Raw genomic sequence first — 22,846 nt, forward strand, 5'->3', positions numbered from 1 at the left:
ATGTGTATTAAATATGTTTTACACCTAAGCTTAATCATCAATTGGCTTGTTATACGGTCAATACCTATTGCCATCGTGTCGACTTTATATCCGACCCGGTTCTGCACGTAGAGCCGGTAAGCTACATAAGTATAATTGATATCAGTTTGAGAAACATTTTGTCTTATAGTCTTCAGCTCTTTTTTTTATTTGTCATCTATAGAGTCTTCAACTCTTGTTCTGATAATTAAGCCCAGTGTAAGCAAGACCATAATCAACAAACTAAAAAGGTAGCTAAACTGAACTTTTGTGTATGTAGATTGTATATCCCCTCGATTTACATGTAGTTCACGAGGTTCATTTTTGTCTAATAAATCTCACACTTAGATAACTTTTTCGAAACATTGTCATTTCGACTTTACCGTCATTATTTGATACTTATATTATCTTCATTTGTATATCTATATGTACTGAAAAACTTCACATTTTCATACATTTGGAGAGTTATGAGAAAATAGGTTTCCCTAGCTACAAGTCAAATTCACACATGTGATATAAATAATTAAATCATATTTTCACAATATTCTCTATATGAATTATCAAATCATTAGTAGAAATTTATTATCATGTGTCGTATTAATTTTAGATCTATAATTACATAAAATTTTCAAAGTATACACAATTATGAATTATCTAATGACAATAACAATAATGCAATGTAACAAAAATAGAAAAATACAGTGATATAACTTTCTATAAAAATATATTGAAGATTACCACAATGAATTAAATATTTTACATCGCTAACATGAAAATCATCACTTTTATATTTTATCTGCTACTAAATAGGTATATTTCGTATATGTGAAGAATTTGCTAGTCAAATTATAAATAATTATAGCTAATCAATAAAACTGAGAGAAAAATGTTAATATTTCTACAAATTTTCCAAATCTGGCATGTCACACTAATAAACACAGTATATTATTATTATCCTAAATGGCACATATTGACAACAAACATAACCATAATTTGAATTACGTAATCAGTTATAAATGCCGCCATAAGTAGACCAATAATAAACGAGAAGATCCATAATTACGTATTAGTGAATTTTGACCTTATTAATTGAGTCAGTTCTTTTAAAATTTACGTGGAACATAAATAAATAGCTGGAGCGAAAATTTAAGCCACCTGATAAAAATTCACTGAAAATGATACTCCATTCTTGCAATGTTTATAGAAAAACCCCAGACTTAAAAAAATGTGGAATACCCCCACTTGCTTGATATGAAACAAACCCATTTTTTAAAAGAATTGCCCCGAATTGGGAGCATACAAGTAGTACCTAATGACTTCATTAGGCACCAACTGCATATGATTATATCAACGGTGATCTTGTTATATTATATTAATGGTTTTTTTGTCATAATATAACAAAATAGGTAAGTTAAATAATGCATGAAGCATGAATTTTATCAATTAGATACTAAAAAGCTTAAGCTAATAAAAATTAATGTTGAATTATTATAGCTGGATCATAGAAGAAATAATTAAATTCATGCTTGGGGGGTTCTTTTTGGACATTTTGTACGATTTAGGAAATTACCAAGTTTGGGGGGTTTTACAGTAAATGTCGCAAAAAAAAAAAGAAAAAGAAAAAGAAAAAGAAAAAAAGGAGGTTATCAGAAGAAGAATGAGCTCTTTCGTCTGCATCCAAGTAAGTCTCTCTGCCTTTTAATCAGAGCTTCCTTCGGTCACCGTTCCCTCAAAATTAATTACGATCACATTAATACACAAAAAGCCTCGCGAAAAGACAACTCTGAAGATTCAGACAGAGAGAGAGAAGAGAGAATAGAGAAGAAAGAAGACAGCTTTGTTGCGTTGCAAAACGAGCAAATCTGACAGTTTGCAGAAACTAGAGAGAGAGAGCAAGGAATCGAAGATTAGCTTCTTCTTCTTCTTCCAGAGGAAGCAAACTTAAATGCTCATAGAAAGCTAAGGAGAGAGAGTTCAATTGATCTCACTTGTGTCTCTGCCCTTTTTGATCTGTACGGAAACTAGCTTCATCCTTGTTCTCTCTAGTTTCGGACCTGGGTTTGATCCTTAAAGCCGAGATCTTTCCTTTACTCGAAGAGGGGGTCCTGCTTAATTTCTGGTAAAGTTTCAACCTTTCTGCAAATTTACAGTTATCAAAGGATTGGGGTTTCTATTCTAGAACAATCTTACTCTGTTTTACTTTGGTTGTTTTTGTTCACAATTTGTAAATAAAAAAAAGTTTTTTTGAGTGTTTAGGTCATGCTGCTGAGCTTTGTGTTAAGATTTGACTTTTTCTTCTCTTATTTACAGCAAACCAATGACTGTTGATTCTTTTCAGGTGGTTCAGTTTTAAGACCGTTGAGATATATATATGTTTGGATTCTCATATGTGATTCACAAAAGTAGATCATTCTTTTTGAGTAGTTAGGGCAGTAGAGATGCCTCCTTCGCCGGCATTGAGATGCTCTCCGGGCAAGGAACTTCCAGGGAAGAAACACAGACGAGGACACAGCATCGAATACGGAACACTGTTCAGAGATAAAGACGAAGAAGAAGATCTTGCCTTGTTTAGTGAGCTGCAAGAGAAAGAAAGAGACGATTTCTTGCTTCAGTCATCTGATGATCTTGAAGATGCTTTTTGTAAGTCTGTCTCACCAAGATTCTCAATTGTTTCCTTCTAATTTGGACGTTTTATCTTTCTTCAGCTACAAAACTGAAGCATTTTTCGGAGTTTACCATTCCTATTCAAGGAGAGAGTAGTAGTAGATTGCTGAGTGCAGAAGAAGATAAGAACGATTATGATTGGTAACTTTTTTGCATCTTTTTCTTATTTTTTTCTTCCTATTGTTTTTTCAACTCTTTTGTCTTACAAACCTTGAAATATCAATTGAAAGGTTGTTGACTCCTCCAGACACACCACTCTTTCCTTCATTGGATGATGAACCTCCAGCAGCAGCTAGTGTTGGGACAAGAGGGAGACCGCAGAGTCAGAAGACCTCTTTATCTAGATCTTCAACGGTATTTATCTATACTATCTTTAACGTTATTCTATATTCACTGTTCTGAATATGCATTATATGTAATGTGTAGATGGAGAAGAGACGCCGTAGTAGTAGAGGCAGTCCAAGCCCAAATCGCTTAAGCACATCACCTCGAGATGACAGTATAAGGGGAAGGTCATCATCATCATCTTCAGCACGCCATCCTAGTCCAGCGTCTGCTCATCAACGATCAGTTACCCCAGTCAGAAGGATCTCTCCTTCTCCAGGGAAACAACCCTCAGGACCTGTATCATCATCAAGATCTTCCACCCCAACTTCACGGAGGATGAGCACTGGCTCGGCGGCACCGCCAGCTGGCAGGGGCCCTTCTCCTGTCAGATCAAGCCGAGGCAGCTCTGCTTCGCCCAAAACAAAAGTTTGGCAGTCGAACATCCCTGGTTTCTCCTTGGATGCGCCACCACCGAATCTCCGAACTTCTCTGGGTGATCGACCTGCATCCTACGTGAGAGGCTCCTCACCAGCTTCCAGGAATGGCAGGGATGTATCCTCAACGCGCAGCAGGCAGTCTGTTTCTCCTAGTGCCTCCAGAAGTGTCAGTTCATCTCACAGCCATGAGGATGTTCACCCTATACAGTCTATTCCCTTAGGTAGCTCGGAACGTGCAGTTTCGAAGAGAGCTAGCCTCTCTCCGAATAGTAGGACTTCGAGATCATCTTCGAAATTACAGTCACCTGGCTCAGCACCGAGAAGGCCGTTTGAGTCTGCTCTTCGTCAAATGGATCATCATCCTAAAAGCCATCATAGCATGTTTAGGCCGCTTGCTTCTAGCCTTCCTAGCACTGGCATCTATTCAGGGAAAAGCAGTTCCTCGTCTTACCATCACATAATGTTACGGCATTCTTCTGCAACAGTTGGGAGCAGTTCAAGTTCTAGCCAAGTCATAGGGTTCATGCCAGATACTAAGCGTAGCGATCCAGTCCCTGTTACTGAACTTGAAAGTTTGGCTTGTTTGGCTTATCCTGTTAAACATGGAGAAAGTATGGATGTATTGAATGAAGGTAGTAGACATGAGAGTCATGAGAGTTCTTTCAGTGATCAAGGTTTTGCTGTTGAAAGCGAGTCTAATGTGAATGAGGAGTTCAACCACCATATAGGCAATGACTTTTTAGAAGGGGCTGATCTTGAAACTATGGAGGTTTGTGGTAGATGTGGCTCCCACTATCTTGCCACTGAAACAACTAGAAGCGAGATAAAAATTTGTCCAGATTGCAGGGAAGAACACAGTTTCGTGGAAACAACAAGAGCTCTTGATGAAAATTCACAGTCTCAAGAGAATTTTGATGAAAAGGAGTCTTTCGTTGAGAAAATACCTCCAATAGATGTGATAGAATCGCTTCCTGTTACTATGGTTGAGGCCAAAATCGTGGAGACGCGAGAAAACATTGAGGAGTGTGATGATTCCCACGATCAGGAACAAAACCATCTGCAGGAGAGCTCTGTTTTCAGGGATTTAGGAGAGCAAGATGATGAAATAGTTTCTTCCACTGGCTGTGGTCTATCCACTACAGAGACAAAAGATATTCAAAGTCTTCATCATGATGTGAAGATTGGTTCTTCAGAAGGTAGTAAGGGAGTTCCTATGCCTATAAAGAGATCAGTGAGTATGAAGTCACCAATCACTCAAGCTAGTAACTCCATTGGTTTTACCAGATCGTATGATGGCTTTTCTTATTTGAGGGATAAGAGTATGAGTCTAAGAAGCTCCACAGAAACTACTTCTGCATCTTCGTCGTGGGATTATGGTTCCTCTATAAGAAAAGGAAGTCATGTGCGACATCAGAGCGGGAGTACACTTGACATGGAGACTCATAGGTATGATACTACCACCAACTCCAAGTTCCTGAGCAGCATGTCATCTACATCTGGCGTGTCAAGCCACTCCTGCCAGGCTCTAAATGTTATGCCAGCAGATAGTACCTACGATGAAACTCATCAAGAATCTAAACCTGACCTCCAAGATTCGAAATGTGATGAAACCAATGTGATGAATGCTGACTTGGGTGAAATTGATGGATCGTTTGGTCTTTCCACCAATGTAGTTGGTGTCTCAGCAGAGATTAAGAATGTATTTTTTTGTCATAATGGAGATGATGTATTAGACAATACAGCTATGGGAAAAGTTGAGGAGATAAGTGAATCATCGGCGGCACATGTAAGGAGCACATCAGAAGTAGGAGCATCAACTGCCACTGATGACTGCTCTCTCTATGATCACTCTAAGCTACAAGAAAAGGATGTGAACGAAACTCCTCACACCACGACAGCCTCAGAAACAGAGCCAGAGAGTTGTGAACCAGAAACACCTGGTTTAGGAGTTGATGATGAAACTCCAGAGTGCAACAACGTAAATGCAGTGGATGATGACGACTGCTCAGAGAAGAATATGGCACATGCTTCTGTGGATCACCACAACTCCTTGGCTCCTCTTGTAAACGAAATTTCAGGTATTGTCATCTCACCGTGCTTTTACTGCACGTATTTTTTCTTAAAACCTAGTGGAGTTTAGACATGGTTGCTTGCTCTCTCTGCAGATGAGTCAACAGTACTTGTGGAGTGTCCAGGTCAGAAAGAGCCCAAGAGCCTCACGCTTGAAGAAGCCACTGATGCAATACTGTTCTGCAGCTCCATTGTCCACGACCTAGTTTACCAAGCTGCGTCAATAGCCATGGACAAAGGAAGGGATGTGGCGGGAACCGAAGAAGAAGAAGAAATATTGCGTCCAACAGTGACAGTACTTGGAAAGTCAAATGCGAACAGGAGTAGTTACACAAGCGGTGGTGGTACAAAGACTAATAAGAAACAGAGTTCCAAAGTGGCCAAAGCGAGTCGGAAGCAAATGGAAACAGAGGAGAAAACAGAGGTACATATAGAGAATGATGAGAATGCAGGGGAAGCAGCAGGGATGATGATAAGTAACGTTGGAGTTCTTCCTAGTAATAATAAAGCAGATAATTTGAAACCTCCTCCTAAGCTGGAGAATAAATGCAATTGCTCTATTATGTGATTTTTTTTGTTTTTACTAGTAAAGTTTTTAATTATGTTTGTTCATAAAATTTGTAGTTGGTTGTGTTGTTGTTTGGGTATTTACGTTTGCTGCAGCTAATTTGTGAGAGGAAAGCACATGATTTCGGTTGCCTTATTACTAATGGTATGATTTGATTATTATGACTAATAAAAACCCGTTTACTGTTTTTTTAATTCAATCTTGTTGTTTTGCCTTCTATTCAATTTAGATTATATAATTTTATTTGAATGTGAAATTATCATTCTGTATTTTGAACTGTCGTTATAATAAAAAGCAGCCCAATCAGTTGTGAAGTATCTTAATTTCTTAGAAGACAAAAATAAACTCCATTCTTTTCTTAAAATAAAAAAATATTAAAGGTAAGTTAAGAATTAAAATTCTGTTTTGATGTTCTATTTATTTCTGTCCTTTACGAGCAAGAAACCGTTCTCTAGCTGCTTGGATTCTACTCTCGACATTTTCAGAAACTGTAGGTGTTTCTGCATTGTTGCTGCTCGTAGACAACTCCGTGCTCTTCTTCTCTTCAGGTTCCTTGAAAGAGTTATCAGCTCCACCACTACATATAACAGAAGAAGAGCCCAGTCAATTACTTCCAAACCAATAGGGAAAAGAAAAGTAAACAAGACATGAATGGATAAGTATGAATGTTTGTTTTTCTTTTACCTCAGTTTTCCAACATCTAATTTCTCAATCTTTCTTTTGATGGGATCCACCCATGACATTTCGATCGAACAAACATTGCGCATGAACGGTCGTGTGGTGGATATCAGTTCGTGGTACACTACATAATTTGGTAGCATACCATCCTTGTCGGTACTCAGCACAGATGCTGGATGCACCTGGAATCAAAACCCAAAAATAGAGTTTACAATCTTCTCTCTTATTAGATCTACTGAGTTAATGATGATTAGTATAAGATCTAACATTGTCACTTAACAAGAAGTATAAAACAGAAAAATTGGTTTGAGAAGTTAATACCTGGACAAGCTGGGGCTTGAAGGTAAGCGTTCGGAATCCATTATGACGAAGCATTCTCTCAGCAACTTGGTTTGCATTACCCACACATAGAGCTTTCCTCAACTTCCTGTACTCCTCTCGGCTTGAACCCTTCCTTCCTCGTGCCCCAACTTCCAATCGATCTAGTTTGTCAAGAAAGACCAATTCGTTTTAGTAACGGTAGGCTATAATATATGTAGGAAAAACTTGGTTTAAACCAAACGAAGAAATCTTCCATTGAAACTTGTTGTGATAAAACACTACTAACCTTTGGATATTTTCTGCATAATCTGACATAATTGTCGTCTAACATCTCTGACAAACACCATCCCTCGCACCTGCAAATTATTTTCACACAAAGAAATTAATGGCATAGACGAACCGACCTTTGAAGTAACTTCAACAAAAGGGGTTTAACTAAACAAATGCATTAGATTCCAGAAACACTCGTAATTGAAAAGAGCCACCATTCTTTTAACGTGGATATTTGAAAATAGATAACAAAGAAAATGGAGTAATCTACCTGCAGGCCATTGTCTTTGCACCATCGAATATCATAATTATTACTGTCCCAACATTCAAAAATCTGTAGTAGTTGAATGTGGTCACCAAATCCGGATCCATCAGGAAGATTAGATTCTTCATCATCACGCTTCCTCTTCCTTTCACTGGGTTTACTGTCATACAAGCACAAAAAAATAACGAGACGAGTTGATGCATCTATTGTGATTTGAAACATTTCATTATCTGACTCATGTAATGGTATATCACAAACAAACTAACCCCCTAACAGGAAGTAGAGTAGTCTCTGCTGATAACATAGCAACGACTGTTAAAGCTTGAGATAAGCAACCACTTTCATTTGCTTCTATCAATGTCCTTGACAATGATGGCTCTAGTGGAAGCTCTGTTGAACCACAAATATGCTCAGTTTGAGGGGAAAAAACAAATAAAACTGAAAACAATGAAAAAAATGCGCTAAATATACCAGACATCGTCCTTCCAATACTTGTTATTGCTCCATTCTCATCAATTGCATCAATGAGATACAACTGCTTCAAAGCATCTTCTAATGACTCCGCTGCATATTATAGGTCAGGAAATTTCATAAGATATGTCGAATCCGAAGAACATAAAATTGAACTTTTGGAGCATCTAACCCAATAAAAATTGGTACTTACATGATGGAGCGTCAAGAAAATCGAACTTGAGAATGTCAATATCAGGAAGATCCAATGATTTCAAGTAAAGAACACTTCCAGCAAGGGAAGTTCGTTGTATTTCAGGAATCGTTGCATCAAGGAGATCATCCCGGTAGACTGCCAAGGGGTATAATCGGTAACATTTCCCAGGTCTCGTTCTACCAGCACGTCCAGCACGTTGGTTAGCTTGCACTCTGTGTAACACCACAGTGAAATAGATTAAAAAAAATTCAAAGCGCAATAAGTATGTAGGATCTTGATGAAAACCAGAGCAAGAGACAACTGCTATTCCTGATAAAGCATAAGTTATAACTCATGGGGTCCCTATTTAACCTCTATTAGTAGATATCTTCTAGGTACTGTTTTAAATATCATGCCACATCAACTACGAGTTCATTCTTTGCACCAATAAATTAATACAAGTTTCAATAATAATTTAATGAAATGAACCACGATTTATGAAACAAAAACTCATTTGCTTACTTGCTAATTTGAGTAACATCAAGAGAATACATTCCACTTGATGGGTTATATTGTCTTTGCTTCACATACCCCGAATCAATAACATACCTGTCATAGAAAAGAATAGGGTTATCTGAAAATGCTATCGATCTCCACATTCAAAACATAATTTGAAAACTTGCTTAAAATGTACACAAAAAATCATGATGCATCCTAATACGATATTTGGCAACAGTAACAGAAGAATCAGACCAAACAAGCAGATTCAAGAATGCAGTGTAAAAACTATTCTCATACTTATTACATTTTTCAACTAAAGTGATCATGAGTAAACATGTACTGAAATCTAAAGTGAACTACAAGAAGCGAGGAGTAAAAAGACAAAAATAAGCCAGCAAAAAAATATCTGATTGGTTCGATTACTGGACCTGATGACACAATTTGCAGTCTTCAATTAGACTATATAAGTCAACAGCAAATATTTATTGATGATTCCTGGACTAGACTTAACATGAAAAAAGCATCTTATGTTATGCCGTTAATGGAAAACGGTAGGTATCAGACGTGAAAACCAAATATATAATTTAAAAATTCAGGTTTCTTACACAACCCCATCCACGGTGAGGGAAGTTTCAGCAATATTTGTAGCAACAATAAACCTCCGGCAGTTTGGAGGAGGTGGACTAAATACACGAACCTACAGGAATGGTAAAAGTCAATACAAATTACAAAAACATTTTAGACACCAAGAGATCTTGATTGCAGAAACAAAATCCACAAATCGTTACCTGCATCTCAGGTGGCAGAGATCCATGAAGAGGATAAATAATAGCATCCATACAGGATCCTTCTGCTAAGCTTCTTACTTTTTCCTCCAGCTTTGATACTAACTTTTCTATATCATCCTATTTAAAGCACAGCATACAATACAAATAAGAAACGCAAGAAATCTAGACGGTTCTACCAAGTTTCAATGAACAAGAGTAATAAAACAAATGAAACAGACCTGCCCCGTCATAAAGATTAAGATATCACCTTCTGGCTCACGAACATGTATATCTGCAAGTAGTAACAACAAGGTTTTCGCAAGATTAAACCATAAATCTTACTAAAAACTGAACGACGATGAGAGCACATACCAATGGCTACTTTGAGAGACGACTCAATATAACTGCCAGGACGCTCTTTGCTGTACAATATCTCCACAGGGTATAACTTCCCAGGTACATTCAGCACAGGGCACCCCGAAAAGAATCGAGAAACCTTTTCGCCGTCAAGCGTTGCAGAGGTTATAAGGACTTTGAAGTTCGACGAACGGATTCTAACCAGACGTTTCATTAGCCCCAACAGAATATCCCTGACAAAAAAAAAAACGAACCAAATTAATAAAAGACCGAGATCAGGTCTGAAACATTATAATAAAAAATTAAAAATCATTACGTGTTTAAACTCCTCTCGTGAGCTTCATCTAATATGATGACAGAGTAATCATCAAGCATTGGGTTAGAGAGGCTCTCACGGAGTAAGACTCCATCTGTAAGGTACCTACGAGGAGGAGGGAGCAAATAAACAATCCCAACAATGAGGTGAAGTCATAACTAACTAAACAAAGTGAGCATGATTATTCTATATTACTTGATGCGCGTTTTGCTCGACGTTCTGTCTTCGAAACGTATCGCGTAACCAACGTCTTCTCCTAGGGTTACATCAAGCTCCTGCGCTACTCGCCTGAAAAAAAAGCGCCACAAAAAAATCACATCAATTCCCCGAGATCTTCTCAAACAAAAGAGTTGAAGAATAAGAATAAACTCACCTGGCGACGGAAACGGCGGCGACACGACGGGGCTGAGTGACGGCGATGACGCCGGAGTTTGTGTAGCCGTGACGACGGAGGATCTGGGAGAGCTGAGTGCTCTTTCCGGAACCGGTTTCTCCGATGATGACCACCACTGGGTTGCTCTCCACTGTTTCGACGATCTTCTCTTCGAATTGGAGGATCGGGAGATTCGCCATTATCGACAAAAACACAAGCTGTAGCTGCTACTTCTGCTTTAGTCTAGAATCTCTAATTCGTTTCTCCGAGTGACGCGATAGGTTTCACAGTAGACCGGAACCCTAATCTTACTCCGGCGTCTCGAGAAATCTCGAATCAGCAGCACAGTTTCTTCTTCTAAACCCTTTGCATTCGAAATCTTATTATTATTGGGAGTCAAACAGATCCTCAGCAAACTCAAAAGTCTAGAATCAGGACCCTCTTTCCCGTTTAGCGGCTCTTGTCCTTTAAATTTTGTAAATTTTTACAATGAAAAATTACCGAAAAGCTTTGGATCTTACATCACTGTATGAATCTGCCTTCTAACTTTTTGTAAATGGTAAACTTTACAAGAAAAAGAAAGAAACGAGCAACGTCCCACATCGACTATACTTCTGGTCCGACTAGTCTATAAATAAGAGAAACAATCTGTTGGTTAGCAACAGTCAGTGGAAGAAGTGATTGGGCTATGGGCTTGTCAAAGCTCGGGCCCTGGAAAGTCGCCGGGCCACCATTCCGCAGAGATGCGGCCTCGGTAACGAGTGAGTCTTGTGCTTGGGAGACGTTATGGCTGAGACACGTGTATGGAGCCTGTCTCTCGAGCCAAGATATTATGGCCAATTTAACAGTAATTCACTTCCCTAATGCGGGATTAATACAGAACGGGGCTTACTTCCACTGACACATTTTTTATTGTAGTCTCAAAGTGGTGAGTGTAGAAACAACACTAACAAATCTTTGAGTTATTTTTTAGTTTCAACATTTAAGAATTTTTTGTAGTCTTAAGAGTTTTTTATTGTAGTCTCAAAGTGGTGAATGAAGAAACAACACTAACAAATCTTTTAATTACTTTTTAGTTTCAACAGTTAGAGTTTTTTAGAGAAATTTTTTTTCGAACTCTTTTAAACGAAATTTGTTCGATTTCTTATTTCACTCTGCTCTTAACAAGCGAGGTTTACACATATATTTATAACATATAGGATAAAAACAGAACTATTTTACAGGACGTGTGGTTCATTATTTGTCCACTCTTTCATTATTACATTGTGAAATCTTATTTTCTACTTTTATTCATACAAATAGTTACATCTTTCATGTGATTGATGTTAGCTACTTTTTGTTGATTGATTTTTCTACTATTGTCTTTTCGATCTCTTCAATCGTTTCATCTTCTGATCCTTCATCTCTGGTTCCGCAAATTGTACATGTATGTGGTTCTCCAAACTTGATTTCGAACTGTGTTTTTTTAAGTAATTCACACATTAATTGATAATACATTGGGCTTACTTCCACTGACAAATATTTTTTATTGTAGTCTCAAAGTGGTAATGAAGAAATAACACTAACAAATCTTTGAGTTACTTTTTAGTTTTAACCAAAAAAAATGTTTCCACAGCAAATCCATATATAGAAGGTAAAAGAGTTGAACCAAAAAACTATACAAAGCATCTTTTTGGGTCCTCCAAGACTCTTTCAAAAAGAGATAATAATAAGTCTCTTAAGGAGGGTGAAAACAAGGACAACTTTACACAAACTAACACTGGTAAACAGAGAAGCTCTTGCTTTTCCACAGAAAACTGAACGCTCTTCCCATTCTCTTTCTTGATGCCGACTTACACTGCGGTTTGGACTCTGTTACAGCGGCTGCAGCTACAGAGAATCCTCCCTCTTCCGGACAAACAACCTCTACATGCGGTTCTGTTGTTGTGAGATGAGTTTGATCCCTCTGCCTCAGCTCTCTAAACAGTGTCAGAAGCTTCTGCGCCCTCTCTCTTCCCCGTTGAGTCCCGTTTACAGAGATAGACACCAAAGAAGGTATCACCCCTTCTTGCAAAACCATCTGGCTACACATCTCGCTGTGTTTGCATAGTATCAAAAGCAAAGAAACCGCCTGTTCTTGCTCATTTGCTTCACCAGTGTCAAGAATCGTGGCTAGGTTGCTCACCAGGCCAGGTACCGAAACCATCTCATCCTTTCCCGCCTCGTTCGAAACAAGATTCAACAGTACAGCTAAGGACTTCTCCGTCCACCGCTGGTCATCGCTGACGGTGAGCGATTGAAGAGCGTTGACAATGTCAGCTGACAGAAGGCAGGGAATGTTTGGAGGGTAGGTGGAGAGGTGATAAAGAGCGTGGAGGGCATCGACTTTGCATTGTGTTTCGGTCTCTGTCCAGAGAAGGTTCACCATGAAAGGAACTGCTAGGCTCGAACCTATGATGGGTTTTGCATCTTCGAGACACGAGAGGTTTAGATAAAGGGCTGTCACTGAACCGTGGGAGTGTGGGTTACACAGCATCTCCTCCAGCAGAGGAATGATTCCTGATATTAACATCAACTCCTTGTTCCTGAAAATTCCCACAAAATGAGATCCTCCAGTTTACAAAGTAAGAATAATTAATGTTAAAAAAATTTAATAGATTATTGATTTTTTAAAAAATATATTTTATATTTATATTAGATATTTAAAAATTTTAGGTTTATTTATAAATTATTCTGATGAAGTATAAAAATTAGACATATAAAAAATAAGAAACTATAATATTTGTTGATTTAAACTAATATTATTGCTTGATTTGACAGATTTAGACAAATTTAGATTGATTAAAACTTATTTTAACATGTTTATAAAAGTTTTTAACCTAATATGAGTCACATAAATTGAATTTTAAGAAAAATGTTTCGGTTATGACCGAATACCGCCTAGGCGTACTAGACCGATTTTTAGAACTAACTTTTGTCTGAACATCAATCATAAGTTAAGAGTCATACCTGTTGTTGTCCACAGCCAAGTTAAAGAGAGCCATGGCTCCAACTTTCTGAGCTGAATCATTCTTTTCATTGAGAGCTGCTCCAAGAAACTGAAGCAAAGCTTCAACACACCCATTCTCCCCCATGAGAATCCTAGCCTCCTCATCATCCTTAAGCAACACTCTCATCTGCTCAACAACTCTGCACTTCTTCCTCAAAGTATCCACTTCACTCAAAGTGGTTAACAGCTCTGAACATCTCTCAACAAGTGTCACTTCAGCTTCTTCCTGGTATTCTAGCTCGCAAGATTCCTCTTTAATAGTCCCACTTTCTTCCAGAGGAACCACCTTCACATCCTTAAACTTACAAGAACCAACACTTTTCCCTGAAGACTCGGACACAGACAAGGCCAGCCTCCAGTAGTTAAGGTCTAGAGACTCGGGAGGCCCATCAGGGACCTGAACGCCGTTCTGCTCACACCAACTCGATATCAGAGCCTTGACACAGTAGTTAGGAGTCAAGCATAGATGAGAAAGCTGCTGCTGAGTCTTGGGACATGTGCTGTGTCCATCGCTGAACCATTTCTCGATACATAATCTCTCATACGTTTGTCCAGAGGCGATGATAACAGGATCATACATAAGCTGCAACGAAATAGGACACCTTAACTCATCCGGAGGAACAGACATCTGCACAGAAGATCTCCTGTTGTTGTTATTACAAGGTCTGAAGTTGAAGGAGCTCAGTTTAGACAGCTGTCTGTCGAAAGCACGGCCTGGGGGATCGTCGAGAGAGCCTTGAACAGTCGGTGAACAAGGCAGTGAGCTGCTACCTTGCGAATCATTGTCATCCCAGATCTCGCTTCTGAACAGCTTCGAGTACTTCCTCATGAGATGCAACAGGTACGCCACGATTGATTCTTTCCTCTTGTCCTCCTCCATTCTTGCCCTCTCGATGAGTTTCTTGAGGCATCTTCGCTCTGTTAGTGCTGTTCTTGAAGATGTGATGCCTAGTCTAGTAGCAGCCTGATGGAAAACTTCGAGCTCGTTGTTGTTCTCGGATGAGCTCTCGAAGTTGCCTCCTTGTTGCAGCAGTCCAATGATCTGATCGCCGACTTCCTTCTCTGATGGATCAAGCGAGAACTGAGTGTTCTCTAGTTCCGTTATAATCTCCAAAATCTGCAAAAAGTAAGACGTGAATAAAAGCATTGAACTCTAGAAGACAAAACAAGAGTACCACAGACACTGCTGATCCTGAGATATTTCGTGTCCAATACGAAATTAAAAATATTAGACTAAATTGATAAATAATAAATTAAATTTCTAAAAGTTAAAAATTTACAATATCATCAAAACTAATAAGAGAGAAGAAAAAACAAAAAGTAAAACAAACCTGAGAGGCAATGGACTGTTGGACTATGTCTTCAACACGTCTAAGGCTATCTAAAAGAGAAGTTTTCGCCTTTTCGAATTTCAAAACTACTGAATCTCCTGTTATAGCCTATACCATGTCAAAAAGGAGCTTGGTTGGTTTAGACTTAGAGAGAAGAATTAAGAACTTTTGAATTGTTTTTTTATAATAAGACATATAAGAAAAAAAACTTACCAAATATAGTTTACTAGATTCAGTGCAATGGCGTAGGATGTTCTTCACTTTTTCTAAAACAACGTGAAGTGAACACAAAGCTTGTATTCCTGATTTGCTTCTCGGCCGAGCATCTTCGAGCGAGGGGAATATAGACATGATCCTGCAGTAGATCGCTGATAGGGCGTTGCACATTTCTCCATGTAGCTGAAATAATAATAATCTGTTAGCCACTCTTTTTACACTTGCAATTAAAGGAAAAAAAAAATCAAGAGCTAGAGGTACAGATTGATAGTATTAATTGAATCAATGCAAGAGAAGAATCTTATAATGTCTTGGTGAAATATCTCAGGGAAAAAAATTTTGAATAATTTATTGGGGGAAGAAAAAAAAAAGGAGTCTGATTCAGATACCTTGGCATCACCAGGGGCAAAGAAACTCTCTTCAACTTCGTTAGCATCCATTGTTTGCTGTATATATATCTATGACAATAGTTCTGTCGGTTTAAAACTCAACACTACAAGGAGGAAAAAAAAGAACATGAATCAGTGATTAGCTAAACCAGTCTACAGAAAACAAATCCAACTCAGTGTTGTGTCTAGAAAAGAAAAAAACAAATTTATAAGTAAATAAGAAACAGAGCCAAGAAGATCAAAAAGACAAGACATAAAACAAATCTGGTTAAAATAGTTAGAAGGAAGAGTCTTGGATGTCAAGTAACAGATGAAAGAAACATCAACAAATCAGAACACAAGAACAAGAATCAAAACCAATCTGGTTCATTTCCCAGAAAGAAAAAAAAATACTCAGATAAACATAAAAATCTGGTGGAAACAGAGGAACAAACATACCAAACATGAATCTTCAATCTGCATCTGATAAAAGTAGGCAGAACAACGATGAGTCTGGTCATAAACCAACAGAGGTGGTGGTCAAAAGAAGAGCATCACACATTAGCTATAATGATATACTTCTCTTTGAGATGATGTTTCTACAAATTTTCATGACAAAGTCTCTCTCGATCCCAACAAATCAGAGAGGAGAAGCTTTTGGCTATGGCTGATTCCACCTATTGAGAAAAAAAAAATTGAAGAGAAAAAAAATAAAATATTTAGTGAAGAGAAGAAAGGAGAAGTTATTCTGAAGTCAAAATAAAGCCAAGGCTTGCGAGGATGCAAGTACACACAAAGAGATTTGTTTTTCTATTACTTCTAAGTAAATATTATTTTAGTTATAAAGATTCTGTTCTTGTTTTACTTAAAATACTCTTTTATTTTATTTTATTCTTTTCAAATGATTTTAGATTTTGCATTAGCGACGGTATTATTAGGCGACATTTTTATTATTAGAACACAAAAAGCCAATTAGGATACTCATATTCATAGTTTCTTTTACATCATTATGGTCGTCAAATCTCTAGGATGTGACTACAAGAAAATCATTACGGTGTCTTTTTATGCAAAATGCAATGTAAGTTTTCAAATTATCAAATGATTTGATCACTGCTGAACAAAACAAAAAGATTTGGTTAGAGTTTTCAAATTTCTAATTTTGTAGATGATAGTGTTTTCTTGTCTTTTGTCGTCGAGTGATGATAATGAATGAATATGTGATGCATAATAAACAGCTATTGACGTATTGGATCGGTCGAAGTATGAATGGTGATGCTAATCGAGAGGTCCATTTTTCACCGACATTTATTAAACACGTCTTTACTTCAAAGCTCTCCTTTTCATTTTGCCTTTCTCATGAACTACACAAGCGTGATAGAGGGTTAACCAATTAGCAAGCTATTTTCTTTTCTTTAACGAATGTGCAAGTTATTATTAGTATTAAGTAAAGATGAAAAGAAATATGCAATTTTGGGTGAATTAACTTAGCTGGTAAGAACTTTAAAGTATTTGGCAATATTGTAAGCATATGAAATTCTCAAATTTCTAAGTTAGATTTTAATTATATAAATTTAACTTTCAGTTATCGATTAGTTGGTTTGATTTTTTTTTTCTATTTTAAAAAATAGATTTGGAAGACAAAATACAAAATAGTTTGTATTTTAATTTTTAAATATCATAACTGCTATAAAAATTGCATACACAGACTTAAAGAGAATTATAACTTTAAACTCAAAGTAACTGCTATACAATTTATTTTTTGCCATTTCATATCAATAATATTTTAGATTTTTATTAATAAAATAATAACAGATACATTTTTGAATTTTATCTGTTTTGAAGTTTTCAACCAGTACAACCAAATAAAATAATGGGCTTCTTTGCTAAATAACAAAAAAAATATTAGATTTTGGTAGAGACATTAGAGAGAGAGAGATAGGAAGAAAAGGTACGAGAGATGGTAGGTTTTTGGTTAGTTAACGAATTATAGTTTTTTTGTTATTAGATCTAATTTCTCTAAAATAATACTCCATCCGTTTTTTAATATAAGTCGTTTTAGAGAAGTTCATTTATTCCGAATTATAAGTCGTTTTCGGTTTTTTATGTAAAATTTATTTACACTTAATGCAGTATAACCAATGATAAAATATCTTCTATTTTTGTATTGGTTGAATTGTAATTAGATAAATAATTAACGATATTTTTGTTTAGAAAATCTAAAAAATTAATGATTTTCTTAATTTATGTCTATAGTTCTAAAACGATTTATAATAAAAAACGGAGGGAGTATTAATAAAAAATTAAACCAATTATTTTATAATATTAGTGGAAATTTTTTAAACAATAACTATACGGAGAAAATCATTTATATTTCCACATCTTGTACCATTGTTTGTTGTTACAGTTATCAACTAGTATAGTAATAAAAGATACTGTTACTGTTACTTAAAGCAAAGAATAAACCAAATGTTTGAAACTGTATTGGAGGGAGAGTTGAGGGTTTGCCGACTTCGACGGCCGACACGCGCCGACCATACATGTATGTGTCGGCTATTTAGATCTACATTTAAATATCCCCTAAACTACAAACCTCTCTCAATGTTCTTGAATCACCTCTATTAATTTCAGTTTTATAATTATTTACACATTATTCGTTGTCGACCATGTTCGCTTTTAATTATTATTATTTTAAAAATATGCCACAATTTTTATGATTATAAATTATTATTTCAATTTGGCATATATTCCAAAATAATATAGAGAACTCAAAAAGCTAAAATTGTCGTTTCTTTATTTATATTTTCCTAAAGAAAGTTGAATCATCACGTATAAAAAACAGAAAATTACTCAAGTTGATAAAAAAAGAGAATTGGTAAAATAGAACACTCTTTTATTTATCTCATTAGGATTTTTAATCTTTAGACTACTTTTGAATATATTTTACCCTTTTGTAGTCAAAAAATAATATTATAAGTTTTAAAATTTTCAAAAATATGAAAACTATTAGTAACATAAGTAAGAGTGTACATATATTTTATTAAATTATGTAACTATATTTTATTTTATGTCATATCTAAACATAGAATACTCATTCTTGTAATCTATTTAGTTTAGAACTCAGATATAAAATACACTACAATGATTTAACTTAGATATATATACAACATTTTCTTATTTATTCTATCCTACTAGAATTTGTTTTCTTTCATTATAGCAAGATAACAATGGTCTACATCAACCTCCGAAAGATGTTGAAAAGTTTACTCTATGCCTAACATAGCTTATTTGTGTTCGATAATATTTTTAACTATAAATTTAGGGTTTGCTTGATGAAAAATATATACTCAACCTATTAATCATCGTTTTAGCCTAAGTAATTTATGTATTCCACCTAAAGAACGAAAAAATGAAAGTTATCATTTTATCTTCCGATCTGCTTTATTATTCTTGTAGGTTAAGATGTTGGGACATCAGAGGAAATATATGAGAATAATGCAAGCAATAGGTATCAGTTCCAACCTTTCAGGGCCTTTAGGTCTAAGTTAGGACATCTCTAACTGCACTCTATAATTTACTTCAAATTAAGAAATGGAGTTGAAAATAGAGTAGAAAATGGAGTCAGTAATACTTTTATTTTTTGGTCATCACTCCATTTTCCACTCCATTTTTAACTTCATTTCTTAATTTGAAGTAAATTATGGAATGAGGTTGGATATGCTCTTATACTGGACTGTGAATAGCTCTTTTTCCAAATTAAAGTCAAACAATCCTGATAGCAAACAGATAATTCACGTTGGTAACACTTGACACTTTCTTTCAAATCCTGGAGTGCGTTTCTTTTTTTAAACCAGAACATTCTTATTTCTTGTTATTCAAGGAGAGAAAAGCTGGAGACCAAGAAGAGAGAAATAAAGAAAGTGAATTGGATCAGATTAACTATACATATGACTCTCGTGTCTGCTTCTTTAAAAAGAAGATTTGATGATAAGTTTTGTTTGAGAAGAAACATAGGAAACATAGGTAGGTAACCGTTGAAGGATTAAATAAGACAAGTGTTTGATCTACAAACTTCTAAAAATTATTCAATTCGATAATCAAATCATCGTTAGTCAATGGCTTGTACCTTTGAAAAGTTTCACATAATTAAAAGAAGGAATCGAAATTACATCTCTCTTAATATTACTAAGAGTATCATTATCGCAGTCTTCTAAGACTGTCTCTTAGTGTAAAAGAGAATTAAAATAAATAAAAAACATGTAATAAGTGAAGAAACGTGTCTTAAACTGGAACAATATGAGACGGTCTCTTAAAGACACGTGTCAAGACTTAGCGTTTCCTACTTCCTCTTCAATCGTCTTCCTCTTCGATTTCCACCGGAGAGACTTCTTTTCTCCGCATCTCTTTGCCTCCTCCTGTTTTATTAACCATCTCTTTCTTTCAATGACTTTCCTCTTATCAAGAACATTTGTTTCTCTCACACTCAGACCTTATTCTTCCTCGATTTCCATGGAGAATCTCACCACAAACGCCAAGTCTCGCCTGCGAGGCGTCGTATTCGACATGGACGGAACTCTTACGGTTCGGATCATCGATTTTGCGGTAATTTACAGGTCTGTCTTAGGTGAAGACGAGTACAAGCGAATCAAGGCGGAGAGCCCTACCGGAATCGATATTCTTCACCACATCGAGTCGGAGCGCCGATAAACAGCAGAAGGCGTATGAAACCATCGCTGACTACGAGAAACAGGGAATCGATAAGCTCCAAATCATGTCCGGTACGGTTTACTCCTTGATTCTTGAGTTTGGTTAAAGATTAAGACTTGGTAGTGTTACAGTTGATAAAGATTGGAACTTCGAAGAAAAAAACTTTTTTTTTTGGATCTTGATGTGTTACAAGACTTTATGGTCTATGGAGTATTGAGTAGTTTGAAATTTCGTTGTCTTTCATATGTTAATGAAAGTAGTTTTCCTTTGGTCTGAGTGCTAGTACTGTGTTTATTTGGTGGTTAGAGGTTTGATTCTCTTCAAATATGGTGAAAACTATGTTCCAGGTGCTGAGTAGCTATGTGGCTTTCTTGATTCCAAGAAGATAAAATATGCTTTCAGATAATTTTTCTTTTATGTTAAGGATGCAATAAAACTCACGGGTAAGAAGATAAGCTACTGGTTGTTTCATTTTATGTAGGTGGGGGCTGATCACACGAAATGTTAAGAAGGCGATCGACATCTTCCACCAACGTTTTGACGTAAGTATTTTGATAACTTTAAGTGACAAAAGAATTATTAGAAACTGTGAAAGAAACATAGTTTTTGTTTTGAATTCATTCATGAATGATTCTTGAATTGTTTGTTGCAGCTTGAGCAGCAGATCGTCCAAGCTGATTTGGACAACAGTTCTTCAAAAGTTACAGAAGCTCTCTGTTTCCGGATAGTGAAGGTGTTGGAGTTCGTTGCAAAGAAAGAAAGTCTGCAACTCCCCCACGGTTTTACAGCATTTCAAGTACTCTTAGGTAACATCCGAGAAGCATTACAAGTTATCTGTCTCTGTGTTCCATGATCTATGATTCTGTTTATTTGTTTCTTGATTTCGTGATGCTGGTTCCTGTTTTTAAGCAATCGAATGATGAGTTTTTGATTGATTGGTTGATGAATGTGTTTAAGCCTTTAAATCAGAAGAAATGTTAACTTTAGTTTTTTAAAAAATTTTAAGAACCCCTAATAGGAGACTCCCATTGGAGCACAAAAATAGCAGGATCTCTTAGTGCTGTCTCCTAATTCACTTTTACCACTAAAAAGTATTAAAAAAAAATTAAGAACCTCTAAATGGGTCTTTAGGATAATGGTGCTCTAAGTACTAACTAATAGTAGTAGTATATTAATGGGATGTGCAGTAGAAGCTGAAAATCCTTTTATTTTTTGGCAAGTCGTCCCTACGTGTGAATTTTCTTTAATTATATTTGTTAGTTAGTTTAGTTGAGAGTCTCCTCTACGAAATTTACTTATGAGACGTATCAAATAAGTCACTATAAAGTAGGGGTGGGGACTTTATCCGATATCCAAAGTGGTACCCGAACCCGACCCGAAAAATCCAAACCGAAATCCGAACCGAAATAGTAAAATACCTGAACAGATATTAAGTTAGGAGAGATTGGATATCCGAACCCGAACAGATAATACCCGAACCCGAATGGATATCCGAATATAACCGAACATATGTATACTTACTCTTATTTTTCTAGTTTACATCTCTCATTTTATTTAAAATATTTATATTGATGTTACACATACTTTAAGATCATATAGTATATATATAATTATGAAAAAAAAATTGATATTCATTTAAAATACATGTATTAACAAAAGTTACATCCAAAGTTTAAAAACAATAGCCAAATTAATATTTTTATTTTTGAAATGTTATCTCCAAATATATTAATCATTCAATCTATAAAAAATAGAAAAATCAGTTAAGTAAAATCTATATTTTTAAATACAAGAAATTTTAAAAAATTGAAAATTTTATTTTTATTTCTTCTAAAATCTAAATATCCGAACCCGATCCGAAATAACCGAACCCGAACTAAAATACCCGAACCCGACCCGAAGTACAGAAATACCCGAACTGGTTCTATATCCCTATACCAAAATACCCGAAAATCCGAAATACCCGATCCGAACCCAAACGGGTACCCGAACACCCACCCCTAAAAGTATAATTGTCCACGAGTAACGACTTTAGATTATCAGAGCATCCTTAACGCAGGAAGCTAAAAAAGAGGTGCTTAAGTTTTTATTTTTTTTAAATATTTTTTTTTCTGTGTGATTTAAAAAAAAAAAAAAAAAATTGGAAAGGACCAATCGCAGACCACCACGCGTCGGTGGGGCCCGCGGAAACACCAAACAACGCTGCTTATACAAGCAACAAATCATGTGTGGCTTGTGTTTTCTATGGGACCCACTCATTTATTTAATATTTTTGTTCCAAGCGTTCTCTCTAAACAACTGCCGTTATTGATGCTCTCAGATCTCGTCAAAGAAACTATATTTTTAAAGTGGTCTTCAACAACAATAAGTACAAGGACAGGTTGATCATATTGCTTTTTCATTTCCAGAGATCATATTGGGTTTAGTTTCAGAGATCATGTTGCTTTTTATTTTAGTTTTAACTTCATAGTTTGTAATCATATATAGTAATGGTTTAGAATGTAGATTTAGTAGTTATTTAGAAATTTATCGGTCAATACGGTAAGAAGCCTTCGTATGTGATGCAAAGTACATCATGTTATCTTTGTTAGTGGTATAGACCTAAACAATCTAGAAGCTTT

General features: G+C 36.1%; 3 protein-coding genes and 1 pseudogene across 4 annotated transcripts; 2 read left to right on the plus strand and 2 right to left on the minus strand.

Annotated features, from left to right (window-relative positions):
• The first annotated feature begins 1,673 nt into the window (after window positions 1-1,673).
• LOC108822569 (uncharacterized) lies at window positions 1,674-6,278 on the plus strand. 2 transcript variants are annotated; one of them, XM_018595683.2, is made up of 6 exons: window positions 1,674-2,137; window positions 2,357-2,658; window positions 2,724-2,823; window positions 2,913-3,036; window positions 3,109-5,524; window positions 5,612-6,278. In XM_018595683.2, the coding sequence occupies exons 2-6, from the start codon at window positions 2,457-2,459 to the stop codon at window positions 6,082-6,084; spliced, it is 3,315 nt and encodes a 1,104-aa protein (XP_018451185.1). In that variant the 5' UTR covers window positions 1,674-2,137; window positions 2,357-2,456; the 3' UTR covers window positions 6,085-6,278. The 2 variants fall into 2 exon arrangements, with proteins under 2 accessions (XP_018451185.1, XP_018451186.1); XM_018595684.2 differs by having other exon boundaries at window positions 2,443-2,658.
• Window positions 6,279-6,387: 109 nt separating this feature from the next.
• Window positions 6,388-11,064, minus strand: LOC108818996 (probable pre-mRNA-splicing factor ATP-dependent RNA helicase DEAH4). Its single transcript, XM_018591977.2, has 16 exons — window positions 10,579-11,064; window positions 10,401-10,493; window positions 10,206-10,310; window positions 9,905-10,122; window positions 9,772-9,824; window positions 9,554-9,670; window positions 9,371-9,462; window positions 8,787-8,873; window positions 8,283-8,497; window positions 8,090-8,182; window positions 7,885-8,008; window positions 7,625-7,778; window positions 7,370-7,439; window positions 7,084-7,244; window positions 6,769-6,944; window positions 6,388-6,661 (listed from the first exon to the last, which is right to left on the minus strand). Exons 1-16 carry the CDS (start codon window positions 10,776-10,778, stop codon window positions 6,502-6,504), a joined length of 2,118 nt encoding a protein of 705 aa, XP_018447479.1. The 5' UTR covers window positions 10,779-11,064; the 3' UTR covers window positions 6,388-6,501.
• A 1,070-nt stretch (window positions 11,065-12,134) lies between these two features.
• Window positions 12,135-16,313, minus strand: LOC108822714 (U-box domain-containing protein 45). The gene is made up of 6 exons (XM_018595859.2): window positions 15,981-16,313; window positions 15,543-15,646; window positions 15,151-15,336; window positions 14,938-15,045; window positions 13,567-14,723; window positions 12,135-13,142 (listed from the first exon to the last, which is right to left on the minus strand). The coding sequence occupies exons 2-6, from the start codon at window positions 15,591-15,593 to the stop codon at window positions 12,332-12,334; spliced, it is 2,313 nt and encodes a 770-aa protein (XP_018451361.1). The 5' UTR covers window positions 15,594-15,646; window positions 15,981-16,313; the 3' UTR covers window positions 12,135-12,331.
• Window positions 16,314-19,799: 3,486 nt separating this feature from the next.
• On the plus strand, window positions 19,800-21,160 carry LOC108822724 (haloacid dehalogenase-like hydrolase domain-containing protein At2g33255; annotated as a pseudogene).
• Window positions 21,161-22,846: the final 1,686 nt, after the last annotated feature.

The sequence above is a fragment of the Raphanus sativus genome, chromosome 8 (assembly GCF_000801105.2).
Source record: "Raphanus sativus cultivar WK10039 chromosome 8, ASM80110v3, whole genome shotgun sequence".
NCBI classification, from domain to species: Eukaryota; Viridiplantae; Streptophyta; class Magnoliopsida; order Brassicales; family Brassicaceae; genus Raphanus; species Raphanus sativus.